At 39.8% G+C, this 19,576-nt stretch overlaps 1 protein-coding gene across 1 annotated transcript in view; it reads left to right on the forward strand.

Annotated features, from left to right (window-relative positions):
* Window positions 1–19,576, forward strand: part of TESK2 (testis associated actin remodelling kinase 2) — an 85,660-nt gene that overhangs the window by 56,537 nt on the left and 9,547 nt on the right. The window contains exons 5-9 of the mRNA XM_069788865.1: window positions 1,529–1,675; window positions 12,242–12,324; window positions 14,906–14,981; window positions 16,613–16,696; window positions 17,826–17,912. Coding sequence (XP_069644966.1) covers window positions 1,529–1,675; window positions 12,242–12,324; window positions 14,906–14,981; window positions 16,613–16,696; window positions 17,826–17,912 — 477 coding nt within the window. The remainder of the gene's footprint in view (window positions 1–1,528; window positions 1,676–12,241; window positions 12,325–14,905; window positions 14,982–16,612; window positions 16,697–17,825; window positions 17,913–19,576) is intronic.

Raw genomic sequence — 19,576 nt, forward strand, 5'->3', positions numbered from 1 at the left:
GTGCATGAGCTGGGATGAACCCCGTCCCCGAGGGATGTGCAGTGTAGCCGAGGGGAGCAGTGGAGCCCCACGGTGCTTTGTGGTGCCCCCTCCTGGTAAGCTTTGTGACAGTTAAAATTGGTTTGTGCATCATCTGCCTGAACAATTTAACCTTGTTAAATAGTAACCTGTGAAAGTTGTGTATCTGCTGAAAAAGGTTTTCAAAATTAACCGATGAGCTCAGAAGAAGAAAGGGCCTGACTGTAAGGAAGAAGCTGTTTTTTGTAGACTATCCAGGAGGCGAGCCATGAGCCCTGGATTTACTAGTAGAGTCTGGCTTACGTGTGCATAGTCTGAGGAGATCAGCTATATCCACGCTGCGTGATGTGTGGTCCACGTTTGCCTTGTGCCCAAGGCTCCAAGACACAAAGAAGCCCAACAAAATACAAGCAAGTTCAAAGTTTCGGAAATAACAAGAGCTGTAATTACGATTTTTATTTTAATGTGATAATGGTGGCACATGTTTTGTCTGGGTGAATGATACAAGAAAGTGCAAAGCCTCTTCAGAGAGAGGTGGAGAGCTGTCTAGCACAGAGGAGCAAAGCTGGTGCAGCCTGCCGCAGTGTTACGTGCTTGGACCAGGCTTGGGAGCAAATTGTCCTGTCTGCTTTGCTTGGATTTTCTTGACGAAGTCACTGCATTGCTGCCAGGTTTTCCTTCTGGAGTGAGCTAGTCTTTTTGCTTTGTCGCTGGTGAGGAGACTGGGCTGGGAATGAAACAAGAAGCTACTCAAACATGGTGTAGCTGCTGTTGAGGTGTAAAGGGTCTATACATAAAGCATACGCCCAGTGTTGCTGTAATGATTATTTGAGCAGTAGAGCTGCCATGTCTTAACCCTGGGTCATAGGTAACTTAGCATCATTTGGGTGCTGCTTAGTTTCACTGTCTCTTGTAGCATTTATCTTATACTTAATGTAAGTTCCTTTTCATGAAGGCTACCATTTGATGGAGTTGATGTAGTACTGAACACAGTGGGAGTCAGATTGCTGATTAGGACTTGTAGATAATAGCAGTGAAAAAATGTAATGTACAGCAACATGTTGTAATATTTTTCTTTGATGCTGCTTCAGTTTAGGGACTTGATATCAGGGAACTTGATCAGGCTCCATGACCTGCACTTGGATACTTAGCCCTCTCTTTGCTGACTTATTCTGTATGAGAGCCAGCTCTTCATCCTTTTTGCCCCCATTTTCCTCACACTGAAATGAGAGGGTGATATCATAAATAGCAGTTATTTAAATACCATAGAGCTAATGCAATGGTGGCTGTTGCATGAACCTTTTACATAAATATATTGGTACAGGTGGCGAAGGGAGAGATTTTCAGACTCTCTTGGTCTGCAAACTTTGTGCCTGCCTAACCCTTAAGAAACAAAAAAAAGTTTTTAATGTGTAGCTGAGCTGAGAACACTTATGTAATGATGAATTTTATATTCCTGACAATATATGAAGTTAAATAATTAATTACAAATGTTGCTTTGTCTTTTCAGTACATCAACTGTGGTAACCTGGAGCAGCTATTAGACAGTAACCAGCATCTGCCCTGGACAGTGAGAGTGAAACTGGCATATGACATTGCTATGGGAATCGGTTATCTTCACTATAAAGGCATTTTCCACCGAGACCTTACATCCAAGGTACTGTTTATAAAATTAAGGGAACTTTTTAATGAAGGTACTATAACTGGTTGTTTGGTTCTTTCTCCTCCTTCCAGCAGAGAACTGCTATTATATAAGGTGTGATCTAAGACATTTTGAGAAACAAATTGAAATACAGTTTATAGGATTAAAACTTTCCTTAAAACATGTTGATAGTTTGTACGGTAACTGGAGAAATAGCTATCCTGAAGGAAGGTCATTCCTCAAATGAGTTCAGATTAGGATTTCTCAGAAAGCAGCTGCATAGTTTTTTAGTTCTGAATTATGGTTCAGTAAAGTATTTAAATCCCTGGATAATTAAGCGTAACAATAACATTTGGAACAGGTCAATCATATAAAGAACCCAAATTGAGGAGATTATTACAGCGCACTTTAAAATCTCCTTGTTGGTTTTGTTTTGCCATGTATTTCACAAATCTTCTTCAGTAGGAAGAGTGACCTTTCAGTACAAATTCAGCATTAAATGTTGTCCACAATCCTGGTTTATATTTCTTTAATTTCTAAAGTCAGTAAGATCGAAATAGTTTACCTAAAATTTTCAGATTTAAAAATTTCCTCCAGAATGATATTTCAGTGGCAGAGTTTTCAATGGACGTAGATTTTTTTTTTTTTTTTTAACTGCTTTGGTGACAACTTGTATGAATTCAGTTGGCTGAAGTAGCTGGCTTATTCAAACTCAGCTAGAAATATTGACATAAGAGCACTAAGCTCTGTGAACAAATCACCCCAGTATTCACACTGGGTCTTGCCATCCATTGCAGCCTATGCTGAGGGCTTTGCTGTCCTGTCTGTCTTGTTGTCTGGAGCTAATGAGCTAGTTTAAGCTCAGTGGGGACTTGCAACATGAAAGAACTCCAAAACTGTTACTGAGAAGACTTCATAATGTCACTTCAATCAAAAGCATTCAGAAGAACATTATCTTAGCCTAAAAGGAACTATTTTTTAAGATTAGAAACAGCTTTTAAAAATAAAAACACAGCACAGTGTGTTTGCAAATGCAAGTGACTACTAGTCCTCTGCCCAGGTTTAGTTTTTTTTAAAGCTACCACAGTGCAGTGTTAAACAGATGAAGAATGTGCATTTAGCCAAGAGGAAAAAAAATTGTTCAACTGGTAGGTGAAAGAAGTATTTCAGTGAAGTCATAAAATACTTCCTTGGGTGTCCTTTCCACTGAAAGGTGCTTAATTCTGCAAGGAAGAATATAAAATTTATGAAAAATGCCCAGACTTGGAGTCATGTCACTTTGACATGATACACTCAGAAAGCTCCATTTCAGTCACCTTGGAGTGTGCAGGTAAGAGATGCGTAAACATAACTGAAAAGATAACTTGACGTTCCCCCACCCCTTTTTTTTTCAGTTCAAGATGTATTTTAGTACATTTAAGAATGGGGAAGAAAAGTTACTGCAAGGAACCAAAGTAACTAAGGAAAACTCTGTGCCTGCAACATTTGTCATAACGTAATGTGTACTGTGATGGCTAGTCATATGAAAATCTATTTCCTGAGACCTTTGTGAATGCCTTTGTTCAAAGCTTTACATAATTGTATGTCATTCTCTGGAGCTGTCCCACCAATGCCTTAATGTTATCTATTGTTGAATGTCAATTGTTTAGTAAACACACCTGCTGGGAGGAGTGCATGATTTCACTGCAATAGCAAACTATTGGTGGCCACAGGAAGTAGTAAGGATCATTTAAAAACAAACAAACAACAAATGAAACTAAACCCTTAGAATTTACTAGCAGTTTTATGCTATATTTGGATGGTTCTTAGCACTAAAGGTATAGCATCTGTGTGGGTCACATTGGAAGCTGTCAGGATAAAAGTTCAAGTCATCAGCTATATTCTGTATTTTCCAGTTTCTTGGTTTTTTGGGGTTGGCTTTTGGGGAGGGTGTTGGGGGTTTTTTGTTTGTTTGTTTGTTTTTTAAATTTAATTTTTTAAATTTTTTGCGGTTATGTGTGCACTTGCTTGTTCTGTTTGGGAAGGGAAGTAGATGAAACACCTGGCCTTAAAGGCTTGGGTACTTGTGAATTTTATTAGTGTGTTATTGTGTTGATGAAATATACTTTAAAATCAAATCTGTTGGGCAAATGACTCTCCTTTGGGGCAAATGTTTGCCCTGCTGGCTGGCTAAGTTTTAAAGAAGTCACTTTGTTCCAAAGCAAAAAAATTCAGATAATAACCATAGTAAAAACCTGTCACCAAAATTTTAAACTCTTAGACTGTGGTTTTTGGCTACTGCTTGAGGAGATGCCTTGCATTTTATCAGGTTTGTACTGGTGGTGGGATGAGTCATCTTCATTCTTACTAGTAAATATTCAATGTGTGAGCAAGCTGAAGGAAGATGTGGTGGGCTCTTTCCTTGGGAGAGAACTTGTGATCTGGATTAACAAGGGCAGGTTCAATACTGGTCTATATTGTCCTTGTTTCTTTGGTAAACTTAAGTAGTTGATGTGGCCTTCTTACTCAAATGAAGGCAAAGACAAGGATTTAGACCTCTGCAAAAGCTGGAACAGATACTGAGTTTGCAAGATGGGAGAGTGAGGTATTTTTCTAGGAAATGTGCTGGTCTTGACTGAACTGTGAACAGAGTGGAACTGAGACTTTCTGTGCAGGAGTGTCTCCATGCTTTACCTATTACACTTAACACAACAGCCCACTGGAAATTATCCCTCTAATACAAATTTTACTATGAAAATTATTTGGGATTTATTTAGGCCCATACTTCTGCCTTTCTTCTTCTGTTTCTGGCAAACCTCCAATTCTTGCAGCTTCCTGGAGCAGGTGGCGTGAATACATAAAGTTTATTTTGTCAGTTATGGCAGCAGAGTTGTTTTGCTCTGACAGTAGCATTATATGTGTCCATGTACTGGATGCATAAAAACTTAAAGGAGGGAAGGTTCTTGTCCCCTGCCAAACTAAGACTGAAAAATAAGTGCTTTTGGCAATTAGTATACACCAGGGTGATCTCTCTTCCTAATTGCATCGTGTGGAGAGTAGCAGAACAGCATTGACACTGCAGAAGGCCAGAGGGAAGAAGGACAGAGAAGAGTAGATATAGGTCATTATAGTCGATGTGGCAGCCCACAGGGGATGTCAGCCCTGACATCCCACTGGTGCCCTTCCCGCTGCCCTTCTGTCAGAGAGAGAGGCAGTGCTTGTTAGAAGAGCGTGTGCTGCCCAGACAGCCAGTACTTACCATGTCGTGAGCAGCTCAGTCCTTGGGCTCTGGGCTTGGGCTGCTGATCAGGCTGATCTGCCCTGATCAACAGCAGCAGCCTGACTTGAATCTGTCAGAAGGTAAGAGCAGTCAGATTGGCTGTTTTCAGCCTGCAGATAGCAGGTGTGTGGGCAGGGTGACTTTTACATTTTGTAAGCCACTAGATGTGGTGTCCTCACTATTGACTTGTTGTAAAGAGATTTACACAGAGATTAAGCCATAGATGGGTTATGACAACCAGCCTTATTGGCTCATTCCCTGTCCCCTATCCATATCACTACAAGCCCTGTAAATTGTTTTTTATTTGGGGCTTGTTGTAATGTACACAAGGAGGATTTGCATCCTGGAATCGTGAAGATTTTCTTCGTCTTTCAGTGATTCTCAGGGAGGTCTGGTTATGAATTTTAACTCTGAAAGTCTTAGTCATGGAAGATGCAGTCATTAAACCAGAAATCATAATGTGAAACACTGGAAGTGTTTCAATAGAAGCCAGTGGATTGTGATAAAGTTTTTCTTAATCTGACTTCGTTTTGCAGCATTCTGTCTGTTGTTACCTACAATTAAAATAACAGTGTTTGGAAAAGCACAGGGAAGAAGTATCCAGCTTGCAAAAAGAATATAGCAAAACCATTTTCTACCCCACCCCTCAAAACAAATATCTTAATACTATGCAGAGAGTTCCTTCAACACCTTGTTTACACTGTATTTGCATTGCCTTCAAAACCTGCTCTGGAAGCGCTGTTGATTTTCTTAGCAGTTTACACCAGTGACTGCCCCAATATCAGTGAATTTATTTTTACAGTATCTCGAAGATGAGGGAGGTGAATAAACTCAGCCTTATCAGAACAGATTAAAAGCAAGAATATTGGTGAATATTGGGTATGTGTTTTAAAACTTTGTTTGGGGTATTTGGCATTTTATGCATGTTTATAAGTTCAAGGCAATAGGCTCACTGACCTCAGAGGCAGTTGGAAGCATTTACAGCGCTTATAAAACAGTCAGGTTTGACTGCTGGAGGCAGAGAAAGCACAAGATTAGCAACAATCTCTGAAAGATTTTGTTAAACTAGCTTCCTTGTCATAGAATCCTCCTGTGATGCTGAGGAAGGCCAGAATCCAGATCCTGGGGCAACATTGCAATGGTCTCAACCACAAGACAGAAGACCTTCATTTCCAGCCCAGACTTTCTTTTTCATCTCTTCCCAGCCTTTCTTTCTCATCTCTTCCCAGCCTTTCTTTCACCCTACTTTTTCTGTGGCAAGAGTGGCCAGCTTCCTGAAAATAGTGGTCCAAGTGTCTTATGTATGGCCCCAATTCACTGTCAGTTTGAATTCGTTGTGTGCACTAAAACACATAGGTGCCAGGTGGAAAACTATCTGTGTGATCATGTAATTAAAGACTTTACCTTAACGCGTATGCATAAGGGGAAGAATGAAAGTTGTCACAGGAACGTTTACATCCTATCTTTTGTGCAATATTAACTTTTAGATGTAGTGTATGTTGTCTGCAACTTCCTCCCAATTTAAAAAAAAAAAAAAAACAAACTGGAAAAAACTAATGGCATTATGCATTTCCTTTGCAGGGTTAGAAGCTTGAGATTCATGGCAGAGGTGTCTGCTGCTTTAGTTAATACAGTAACTAATACATGAAGTACTTCCAATTAGTATTTATTGCTACTGTTAATTAGTATTACTAATACACATTGCATGTTTTTGCTATGGAGCAGGGATAGAGAGAGGAAGAGCGACTCCTTGGCAGCGAGAAGCGAACATCTAGGAGTCTGCCCATTTTTCCAAGACCGATCATACCTACTCTGTGACTATCCAATCCTTTCTGCTAGTGTACAATGCCAGCCTCCAGTCAGGCTTTTCAGACTTGTTCAAAGGCTCTTCCTCTTTTTGCTCCCAGTTCGTGCCCCCCAGCCTTGTTGTCCAATCTCCTTGTCTGGCTGACTGCAGTTACCCTCTTGCTATTGCTCCTGCTTGATGCTTTATCCAAGCTATCTTTCTGCATTCTGGTCTTTAATATGTTTAGCCATTTCTAGCTCTCCTTCTTTTCTGCTGCTCCAGGTTAGCCCTGTTCCTCCCTGCCCCCACCTGTTTGCTATGCCTGCAGTTCTTATGTCCTCATAATAGTCTTTGGGGTTTTTTGCCCATCTCAGGAACCAAGCTCAAGACCCTGGTCTTGGTCCCTGACAGCCACTAGCTTGGACTCCTGCTCTGTCTTGTCACCTTATTCACTCTTTCAAATTCCTCACACAGCATATGTCCTGTCCCGGTCTACTTTTTGCAGGGGTGGCAAAAAGTGCATCTTACACAGAGGTCTCGTCACATTTCAAGTTGAGAACATGCCAAATCTGGTAGGATACCATAGGCTAATATTTTTCAGGATTTTTTATTTTCATTATTTCAAAATTTGCTTGCAACACGTATTCTAAGTTTGTTCTCCTAAGCAGCTGAGCTGTCTTAGCTGAACACCCCCTCCCCAAAAACACACTACCAAAGCTCTTGATTAAAAACAAGCAGGCAAACCCCCAAACAAATACCTTCTAGTTTTGCAGAATTAAGTACAGTTGAAAACAAGGTCTTATAATCAGTAGTAGGTTGTGAGCAGTTTTAGGGAACATTGTGAGCTCCATTGATGATAAAACCTATGAAGAAATTATAATCTCTAGGCAGAGAGAGAGAGAGACACACACACACGCACACATGCATACGTGTGTGTATTCCTGCCAACATCTGCTTTCACTTGACAGGAAATGTGTAATGGTTCACCCTTCTTTCATTGAGAGAGGAGTAGTCTCAGTTACTATGGGACAGAATCATGCATGTAATCAATTACTGTGGATTATCTGATGTAACATAAATTCACTGCCTTTGGGCTTGAAAGTGACATATCCTGACTTCCTACCTTGTAGGCTGTTTGCTTGTTTAACAACAAAATAAAACCCAAGCAATGAACAGAATCTTTGTCTGATGAGTCTCATACTTACTGCTGTGGTTGTAAGGTCCCCTTTGTGCTAGAGTAAGCTCTTGCCTGGATATTCTGCACTACAGGGGAAGGCTTACACTGAAAAAATTAGCTGTTAAGAGATGCTTATTTCTAATGATAGTCGCAATACTAAACTTTCACTGGTACTTTGGGACCCAAATGGAGCCTGTCCCTTAAACATAATGGGTTTTGTTTAAAAAATGATTCTAGTACTGTAAACTTCCTGTTGTATATTTAATTATCAATGGTGTTTCTTCTGGGGGATAGCACTTTAAAAACAGCTGTTACATCCCAATTGGCCTTTAAATATTTTAATTCAGTAACAGTTATCAGAGGGTTGCAAACGACGCTGCAGTAGTGTTCCTGTTTTTTTCTGGAGTGCAATAAAATCTCTGAGGAGTTTAGATTGTATGTCATATTGTAAAATAAAACGATTGGGTTTCTTCATCTAAGCAACTTATTTTTAACTCTGAAACTCTTGAGTCTATTTTCATTTTTGTTTATGTAAAAGGGAGAGTAGAATATTGCATTAGTCTTAGTAGGATTATGCTGTGCAAAGCAGATGTTAAGCTCATGTAACACACAAAGGGGGCTTTGTGTTCTTTCACATCTGTCTCTGCATAAACAGCTCTGTTAACTCTTTAGGGCTCATGACAGAGCTCCTTGCTTCTATTAAGAGACTGCCTCAGGAAGGACTGATGGGGTCCCCATTTCGGGAAAAAAAAAAACCCTTGAGAACCCAACTGAAATCAAATACTGCCCTCTTTGATGGTGTGAGCTGCCAAAGGAAAGAACATCCCCGTCTGCAGAGGTCCAAAGAGAAAGCTTGGGAAGGTCGTCATGTTTTATTGCCTTGCAGCTTATACAAATAGTGCAATAGTAAGTCGAAAGCGTTTTCTTAAAGCCGGTGTTGTAGAGCTGCTTGGCATTGCATCTTATAGGCGGTTCTTGAGAGGCTCTTTGCACCAGAGACGGGTTTGAACTCTTGTGTCTCAATGCCAAAATCCATTAATGAAACTTCTTCATACCAAATTGATACACATATTTCTTTGTTGTAGAAACTGAGAAGTATCACTTTGTCAGAAGAAACAGTGCAATATGCTCTATTGTACTTTTCCTACTAAGATACCACCTCTAGCTTAAATTTAAAAGCTCTTTTCAACCTTTTAGTCTCTAATGAAGCTTTGTCCCTTTTTTTATTCTGATTTATCTCTGCAGTGGAATGTGAATGCTTAGAAATGTCTTTCACTGAGTGCACATGAACTGCCAGTTACTGCGGGCTGTGTTAAGTCACTTTTTTATAAATTGCGTCTTAAATCTGGTAACTAAATTATCTGTGCTGTGGATTTGGTGTGGTGCTGTGTAATGGCTTTACTAGGGTGGAAAGGGTGGAGAAGGAGTATGGTGGTGCTGAGGGTTGGCCTTGAACACTTGGAGAATCTCAGCACAGAATGAATTATCGCCATCTGCAAAACTTTGTCCTGAATAAGCAGTACAGGCTTGAAAGGCGACATCTGACCATGCTAGTATCCTTAGAGGGTGTTTACTACTGGTTTTGGTAGGAATAGGCTTCCGTCCTTTCTGGGTTCCAAGAAATTGGTGCTTAGCTACATAAAAATTTGCACCAGTTGAATTAAATCAGTTTAGTTTCAGTACAGTGAGCATTTTTAGTGACTCCAGCATTTTTTTGTCTGGTGCATGTTACCTGCCTATGGCTGATTTAAGTGTGAATAAAAAAGTCACTCTTGTACTGGAATATCTATCCTAATGAATTTAAATTCACACTCAGAACTTCTTCATATGCAGAGAAAAGACAAGCTTCCGCTAGTGAGAGAGAATAGTTTAGCTTCCTTCTTTATGTCATTTAACATTGTGCAGCCCACCACAGCAGAACAATTGATCAGTACTTTATAGCAGAAATGTTGCCCTAGGCTTTCCCCCATTGCCTTGTCATGGTGTACTGGCCTCTCGTGCAGGACCTCTGGACCCCACAGCAATGAGGTGTCTGCTCTGTTTGGTTTCTCAAAAGGCCTGCACTGAAAGGGAGCCTAGCTTTGCTGCAGGCAGCTCCTGCTCATCTGGGAGGGAGCTCAGAGCTGTCAGGTAGCATTACTTGGCAGCTAGAATGGATGTGCTATTGGTTTAATTTATGATTTATATAGGAGTAATCTACTTGTGTAACAGTTCAGTGCTGTACCTGAGAGCAGAGATTGCTTGGGGCTTGGTGGGGGGATAAGATTGTCTTCAGTTGGTGATGTATTGCTGTCTAATGGGATGTGCTTGTATACTGGTAAGAAGCTGAAGGAAAATTTGCTGTCAGGATGATGTTGCATTTAAGCCTCCTTTTGGTGTCAAAGTAGCCCTCTAAATTATTGCAGATCTTAAGGTCAGTAGAAATGTTTCTACAGATTTTTAGCTACGCTGAAAATAATTCTTGGTCTGGATTTAAATGCCCCCCCCTGAAATTTTGGAGAGCAGGTGTTATTGGGGAATAACCCTAATCCACAAAACCCAGAAGGTAGAATGAACTACTGCAGTCTTGCTACTCAAAATGAACAAAATGTAAATAGTCAAAGGTAATGCAAGAAGGAAATCTAGATTTTAAAACTAGGGATTTTTTTATGAATCACAAAAGTGATTTAAATGTGAAATTACGAATCATCTTTAATTCCTGAGAAATGTATAGCAGAAAATAACCTGGTATTTTGCTGCCTAAGATAGTATCAGCATTCTTGTACACTGCAAAATCTCTGGTGTCCTCATGGACTTGTTTCTGTGCAGTACACGATGAAATTCCACTTGTCTGAATCATTTGAGTAAGATTTTTTAGAAAAGTTTTATCCTTCTCAGTTTTAAGTCCACTTAACAGTGACCAAATGTTTAAACAGAGGCAAGCTGAATGAATGTGCTCTTTGATAAAAGATAACAAAGCCCTTAACTGACAAGCTTTGCTGCTCTTTGGGCAAGCATGGTTGATTTAACTTGGTACATGTTTATGAATCCCCAAACTAACTGTACTTATTATACTTGAGTCATGCTAAACAAATAAAACTTTGCATCTCAGGAGCCCGGCATGTGTTTCAAGAGGCTGGCATGCATTTTCTTTACATGATCGCAGGAGTGGATTGCTTAACCTTTTAACTGGCAGGAAGAAAACTCACTTCATGGCCTGAGCCACAATCATCTCTGAATAATGTAAACAGTGATGACCTGAACTTGATCTTTTAGACAAGGGGCTCACTTTTCTTGGTAGTTGCATTATACAGACAGGCTAATGCTCTGGGGTCAGCAAGGGGCTTTTGTACATCCAAGCACAATAAAGCTAGAAAGTGTTTCCTGCTGTTCAGCTAATTAATGCAGGGTACCACTCTGTAGGAGTCGGCAGTGGTTTTGCTGCCTGTCACTGCTATTGTACTGCCTACAGAAGGATACAGAGCAAGGCATGTGGTAAAGGAGTGAATTCTCTGTGTTGTTTCACCTATTGCAGGACAGAAAAAAACTTAGGGAAGTCGGTCATCAGTTCATTTGGTGAGAAGGGAAAAGATGTGGTACTGGAATGCTCAAAGCATATTTTCTCAAAGTTGTAAATAAATAACAAAAATAAATCGATAATACCCTGTGTGTGATGTGATGGTGCCAGACCAGAATTATCTGTGTGTGTCCTTAGATTGCCCTCCATCTTGACACTGGAGGGCACATGTGGAAGAAAAAGATTGACAGCTTTTCCCTATTAAGACTTTTCCCTTAAATCATGTTTTATGATGTACTGTAGAAGAAATAATTTTATTTGAGACTTTAAAAGCACATATAACTTTGTCACATCTTGTATTTTCTCGTGAAAATCTACTGCAAACCAGCGAGTTCCTTTGCAGTAGCTAATGTAGCAAAATATACAAAGGCATTTAGAGTCTGCCCTGATCTTGTATTCTGGTCAGGTACGGGCAAATTGTAAAGAGAAAATTTAAGGTGTTATAGTGATTAGCATGTATTGCATACTTGAGCAGTAAGGGACCTAAATCATCTTAATTCTTGCTAGAACCTAGCTGGGTACGTGCTGCCTGTGGCTGCTTGCTTTCTCAGCAAGTTTTTAAGTGGATTATTAACTAAGTGTAAGGCTGTTTGCAGCATCTTAAGTTTGATAGACATGTGATTGCGCAGGGGGGGAGGGTAGCGGGAAAGGGTGGTTGCTTTCAGACAAAAGGTTCTCATAGATGAATGTCTTCCAAACAATATCTTGTAGTCTTGTGCCAGATTAAAAATAAATGAAACAAACAGTATATGGGTTTCATGCCCAGACAATAACTCTTCTGATTTTGTGGGTTTTTTTTCCAGAACTGCTTAATAAAACATGATGAGAACGGATACTCAGCAATAGTGGGAGACTTTGGTTTAGCTGAGAAAATTCCTGATCACAGGTATGTGAACTAATAAAAATACAGCGAGAGTTGCAGTGCGGTTGCACGTCAGAAGCAATAATGAGCCAGGTTCCTGAGGCCATTATTGTATTCTGATACAAAATTTGCAAAAAATATCCTTAGTCTTCACTCTAGAACTGCAGGCTGGATGACCAAAATGTTCCAGCCTTAATTACTGTCCATTTTGATAGATTTAGTGGTGACATTTATTCTTCAAAAATGCTCCAGTGAGTAGAGGATTTACTCAAGCTTTTCAGTAAATCTTCTAAGCACGTACTTGGGAATTTTGGTTTTAAAAAAAACCACAACAAAGCAAACACAAAAATACTGTTCAGCGTTCTGGATTGGGATGATTTTGTGATAAATGTCCTCTGTTGACTCCAGACAACTTTAATTAGCTTCTTTCCATTTTCATAAACAATATTCAGTGGCATTCCAGTGTTACTCTCTTTAACCTCTGGGTTAGTTGTTAAAATCCAGGTTTATAACAAAGAGATATTAAAATTACTGCCTAACAGTAGCTCACCATTTTGCTCTCCCTAGGATGAAATTATAATCTTGACTCATTTGAGGAATGCACAGGTGACTGTCACAAGCTATTGTCACAATTGGAAATAGTCCTTTTGTCATCCCTCCGTTAGGGAGATCAAGGACAAGGATTTCATTGTTCTCTCTGTATATTGACTTCTGTATTTCAGAGTATTCTGCCTCTGAAATCTGCTGTCAGATTTTCTCCAGTGTGTTCTTCTGCGTAAAATAAATAAAAAGCCTTCAGCTCTTTTGACTGCAAAGAAAACAATAGAAGTTTATCTCAGCTATGCACTGTTTTTAAACTGCACATATCCTAAAAACGTATCTTGGGAGGTCTGAAGGCTTGCATTAATGTTGATGAAATATTGATCTAAAAGCTTAACAAAGTGAACATCTTAATTTCCAAACTACTGATAAGTACAGCCAGTGTGTATCTTCTATGCTGCAGTGGAATCTCTGCCCTTTAAGGGGCTGAAAGCTTCACCTGTATTTGTAGGAACCCATCACAAAATCAGGAAGGCACCACAGGTGCCTTAAGATGTTCTTAATACCCAGTTTTGAGATGCCCTGAAAACTGAGAGTACAGTAATAGGTAAAGTTAAGGTAGCTTGATACTAAAACAAACAACATAATAAAACCATTACATTAGCCACCATTTTGGTTTGATCTAGTCTTACCTCCATTTTCAAATGCCGTTTTGTTGTTTCCAGTTTGCTGGCTAGCAAGCCATGCTATTTCGAGGCCTTCAGAGGCCTTTTTTTTTTTTTTTTTAATAGTTATTCCTTCAAGGTCAGCTGGGTGGCAAGCTGGAGGCCTTTCTTAAGGCCCCAGTATTCAGCCACGTGGAAACATTGCGTATTTTTCAAGTTGGCTCTATTCTGATTACTTTTAATTTTTCCCTATTAAAGGATTCATCTAGTCAATCTTGACTTTTTTTTTTTTTAAATACAGTTTGCAAGCAGGCTGTGCTGAATACTTTCAGAGCTGCTTATTGGTCTACATGTAGGGATGGATACCTGCACGTCTTGCTGCATTGTCGTGATTTAACCCCAGCCAGCAACTAAGCACCACACAGCTGCTCGCTTGCTGCAGTTGGATGGGGGAGAGAATTGGAAAAAAAAGTAAAAGTCATGGGTTGAGATAAAGACAGTTTTAATAGGACAGAAAGGAAGAAAATAATAACAATAATAATGATGATAATAATGATTCTTACAATGATAATAACAATGACAACAATAATAATAATAGTAATAAAATTGGAATATACAAAACAAGCAATGCACAATGCAAATTGCTCACCACTCGCCGACCGGTGCCCAGTTAGTTCCCTAGCAGTGATCCCCCCCAGCCCCACTCCCCCCAGTTTATATACTGGGCATGATGTCACATGGTATGGAATAGCCCTTTGGCCAGTGTGGGTCAGCTGTCCTGGCTGTGTCCCCTCCCAGCTTCTTGTGCCCCTCCAGCCTTCTTGCCAGCTGGCCATGAGAAGCTGAAAAATCCTTGACTTAGTATGACACTACTTAGCAACAACTGAAAACATCAGTGTGTTACCAACATGCTTCTCATACTGAATCCAAGACATAGCACTATACCAGCTACTAGAAAGGAAGATTAACTCTATCCCAGCCAAAACCAGGACATGCATGAATGGAGGGCTTGACATCTAGCCTGAAACTGACGTCCCAAACCTTTCTAGGTATAGATGAAAGAGCCAACTCTGCCAAGAGTTTGGAAACTATTGAACAGCCGTGACCTTAAAATAAAAGAATTTTTAAGTGGCCAGGCACTTAGAAACTGGAAATAAAATATGAGTAATTGATTGAAGCTTTCATCTTCTTCCACCTTCTCCTCCTGCTATTGAATGTTTCAGTGACTCCAGTAGGAAACCAGTGTAAAATACAGTATGTTACAAAACGCATTTGTATTGACTTCCCCCTGGTGAAAGCTTCTGCAGATACTTAGAGTTACGGAAAGTAATGCCTGAGCATTTAATTAATGGTTCTTCTCTCCCCCCTCCCTTCCCCCCATCTATCCCATATCTATATAGTGAGAAGTTACCTGTGGTGGGTTCACCCTTCTGGATGGCACCAGAAGTTCTCAGAGATGAACCTTACAATGAAAAGGTAGGTACATGATATAAATGGACTTTAGTTGCCAGATGGTTTTCTTCAATACAAGATTTAGAATTTCCATAATATTAAAATTATTGTTATTTTCATTTGTGATATTTCTGTACTCAGTAGGTCATTCAGACTAAGGGAGTGTGTGAGTTGAATAGTTAATATTTCAATTCATGTTGTGGATTCTTATACAGAAATAGAATTACCTTTAGCATAATTCACTGTTATGCTATTTCTGTTGTGGAACACCCCACATGCAGAAATATGGTAACGGCTTGTCGAGCTAACACAACTTAATTTAACCAAGTCTCATGAGAAATGTAGTGAGGTTGCTTTCATGACCATATGTGAAATCTGGGTTGAAGTAAAAGGTCTGTATGTAAACTTGTACAATTATTTTAATTAAAAAAAAAATAATCAACATTTCTCAAGGTAAGATGCCTAGATAAAAATGTTCTCCAAAGGTATTTCTAAGTTTTGCTATTTGTGGCATTGGGAAATGTTTCTTTCGGAGGAGGATCAGATCGCACTGGATTTTAGAAATAGTATTTTCAATAGAGCTCTTCTTTACACAGGATTTTCTCTCCCACATGTAACGTAGTCTACTTCAGCCCTGCAAGTGCAGCTTTTCTGTGATAAAGCCCGCATCCTGTAACTTTTTATAGCTAGTAGTCAATAATCTGTTTAACTTGCAGGAAAGCAGTAGCTACCTTGGTAATGAATGTAATAATTACCATTTCAAAGCTTTTTTGAGAGTTCCAGCTGACCTAAATTAATAATGAAGTACCCAAATCTATGGTGCCACATTCTTCACTAACCCTAGGGCATGGAGGACTAAAGAGGAAGCAGGTCTCATACCTCATCAGAATGAAAGGTGACATATAAACTTGCCTGATATGTAAGGGATGAGGGATGCCGGCTTCTGCACTATAGACTTATATTCCGTGTTTCCCTAAATTTTATTACATGGTAAATTCAGGTGGGTGGAAATCTGAGGAACTGTGCAGCTCCAGGGGTAGTCAGATAAGTGATTACTAAGTGTCACGGAAATTTCAATGGAAATTGATGCTGGTATACAGTGTTATTAGATATCTCAAGCTTTGGGAAAGACACTGTTTTCTCCAGAGGTACTGAACTGTGAGATGAGAAAAATGTAGTTTTTCTTAAAAACAGCACTAATGTTCTGGATAAGCTGGGATCATGTGTATTCTAAACCCATTTTTCTAACCACAGTGATATATAGGCATGTAATGTTTTGGCTATGTTTTTAATTACTCTCATCTGTAAGACATCAAATGCAATTTCACCATTCTTTATGCAAGGAAAGATTTTTTAATTTTATTTTTATTTGTTTACACTGCTGAATTAAGAGTGGTTTGCTGGTTTTTTTCCTTTTTTTTTCTTGGAAGAGTTTTAAAGTTATTGCTGTTTGTGCATCAAGAATGCTTTACTGTGAGCACATGTTTCTTCACACGGAAAATGTTACCTATAATGCAGTTGCTTAGTGTAAGGCTGTGGTGTTTGTTCAGTTGTTTCCTGATAACTGTTTGGGGTAAGCATAAACTCAGTGGCAGATAAGAACACTGAGTATTCATAGCTGAACCATGTGGCTATTTATTTTTTTTCTCTCTCAGGCAGATGTGTTCTCCTATGGTATAATTCTGTGTGAGATTATAGCAAGAATACAGGCAGATCCAGACTATCTCCCTCGCACAGAGGTGAGTGGTTACATTTATAACATTGGTGGGAGGCGGTTAAGTATGCCATGATAATGGCTGGCCTTTAGAACTTCTGGCACTGCTGCCACAGATACGATGAATAGGTGTTACATTAAAAATAGCCTGTAAAAGGGTTTTGTTCTTTTGTGCTGTTACTATAAGAAGCCCCATTGAAGACGCTTTCACAGAGACTTTGTCCAGCTGCAGTCCTCATGGGAAATCCTGTCTGCCCCTAACTGGCAGAACATTGATTGCATTGCAGTGACGTTCCTTTTGTAGAGTGATAGCTCATGTAGACTTCTTGCCTTGTTCAGAACAGAGCACTTTTGGCACACTGCATCCACTAAGCAGCCAGCCCCTTCTTGTAGAAGGGGCAGGAGCTATGTTAGCAGCAGCTAAAATAAGCTCACCCTTATTTTTGTATAGACTGTGCTAAGCACTGTGGATCTGAGCTAGAATCGACTAATCAAACAAGATACTTCTTACTTTCCTTAATTGCCTTTTGGCTGAGACCCATCTGCAGGGCAGCTTTTGGCCCTCTGTGGAGGGGTCTTCCAAATTGTCTATCCCCTTCCGGTTCTGAAAATACAAAATTGCATAGGTCTTGAACTGCAGTAAATAAGAGATCCTTTTGTTTTTCTGCCCTTCAGATTTTACAGAAGTGCACTTAAGGAACTGGAAAATTTGTATTACCAGTCTATCATCCACTGAAAAATTAACCATTTTAATTGATATATTTTCATCATAGTGAAGCCTCTGGTTTTATAGCAGGCTGTTAATTTACACTGTGAAACTCACCATGGTGAAACATCATAGTATAAGATATTGCTTCCAGATTCACACAGGCAATATTTCAAGTGCAATGGATTGCAGTTGAGTCCAGGAAGAAGGATGGGCTTTGAAGTCAGCTCATTCTCTTACAGGTATCTTGTATCAAGTAATCCCCACTGGGAGTGCTGCAGTTCAGAGTATGCATGAAGTTTTCTCAAAATCCTCTGTGTGTGGCTACTGAGAGATGGTGTTCATGGTTATTCCTGATAACTCCATGTAGGGACCCCCTGGAAAAGAAGATGCTTTGGGCCGGATAGCAGACCTCATTTATCTCTGTGCTGTGGTTTTGTTTGTACAGAATTTTGGATTAGATTATGATGCCTTCCAGCACATGGTGGGAGACTGTCCTCCTGACTTCCTCCAGCTGGCCTTCAACTGCTGTAATGTGAGTATCTTACTTGAAGGGGAGAGGCCTAAACTGGAGTTCTCTAAATCCCTCTGTCTTTTGAAGATAGAGCTTAAAGCATTTACAGAAGAGACTTGCAGAGCCTACCTAATAAAAGCAGCGTATGTTCTGATAACCTAGAAGGTCCCTTGCAGTTTTTATAATCCTTCCCTTCCCCTTGCAAAAAGGTCTATCTTGTGTTTTTGCGATTCTGTGTTCTGTCATGCCAAACAGGTCTGTCGCACTGAACAGCTTCTTGCAGGCTGCTCAGGCAGATCATAACCAGTTGTATGCTATTGACACTGGCTGGCCCTCGGGCTGACAAAATCCAGCTGTTATTTTGTACAGACTTACTGAGCTGTGAAGAAAGAATTCTGAGTTGTTCTCACAAACAGAGGGGACAGACAGATCAAGAGCAGGCACTAAACTACTCTAAAGTTTCTACATGCTGCCTTTTGGAAAGTGGGATAAACTTTCAAATCCCTAGCCTATGTTCCAGAAAAACAAACTTGGACCCAAATGATTTAATATCAGTAAGGCTATAGGCAATGCGCTGTATGGTGTAAATTTTCTGGCAATTATTCAAGTAAAACTGTGATAGTTCATGGCTCCTCAGTGTGAAAATTCCAAGGAAGTGTGATTTCTTTTGTGGGTTATCCCATAACAGAAGTTGCTAGTGCTTTTGTATATTAAACTGGTTTATATGAAGTAAGAGAACCTGAGCTTTCACCAGATTTAGCTGAAGTTGGGAATGTCCAGTTTGCACAACTTAATTTTTAGAAGTTGCCTCAACTTCTATTGCACAAAACTTTGCCTGGGACTCCACAACCAGGCCATGCTGGAGCCAATACCAGCACTGTGTCCAAGTGAGTGTTCGTAAGAAAAGTCTCATCTCTCCATGCTCATGATGCTTGTTTTTGTCCTGAGCTCTCTCTTTACTTTGTATTAGTACAAATGCACGTGCTCAAGGGAAGAGCAGTATAAAGGTGAGGATGTGAGCAGGTGGGGGTGACTGCTGCTCTTGACACAAGATAGCATAATTTAATTCTAAAAATGTTTGCGGAACTTACTCTAGACAAGCTACTTCACTCCTCTGATTTCACCTTAGTACAGCTTCACCAGGACAGTGGTATGTCTGACTCATGTTTATGAAGTGGTTTGACTATGTAAGCACTAAAGGGTTTGGCTAGAGGTAGAATTTGACTTTGGAAATCTCAACTCCCACCTGTAGACTCCAGAAATCATACTGTATCCAAACACATGGTACATGATTCAACACAGTTTTTTAGCACAGGTGAAATTCAGTGTAAAACTGCTCATGAAGAAAGGGGAAGTGACTGATTTAATATTCTCATGTAAGATTTTGGTGTGTTCAGAGAAGAAGAATTTTCTCCTACTGATTATTGTCAAATGCTGCTTCCTGTATAATAAACATCCCTTCCCTGGACTGAAAGTGGAAATCACTGTCTTGCTATCAAGCCATTCATATGCCAATTTCAGTGTTGGGCATGCTGTAATTCACTTAGCTAGTAGAAGGAAAAAGGTGGTGAACAGATAAGGCTTTCTTGTATCTTCCTAAGCATGCTGTAATTCTGTAGTAGATGATCTGTGTGATAATTTGCTTTTAGACATGGACATTTATCTAGCTTTTTATTATGTAATAG

This window comes from Haliaeetus albicilla, chromosome 8 (genome assembly GCF_947461875.1).
Source record: "Haliaeetus albicilla chromosome 8, bHalAlb1.1, whole genome shotgun sequence".
Lineage (NCBI taxonomy): Eukaryota > Metazoa > Chordata > Aves > Accipitriformes > Accipitridae > Haliaeetus > Haliaeetus albicilla.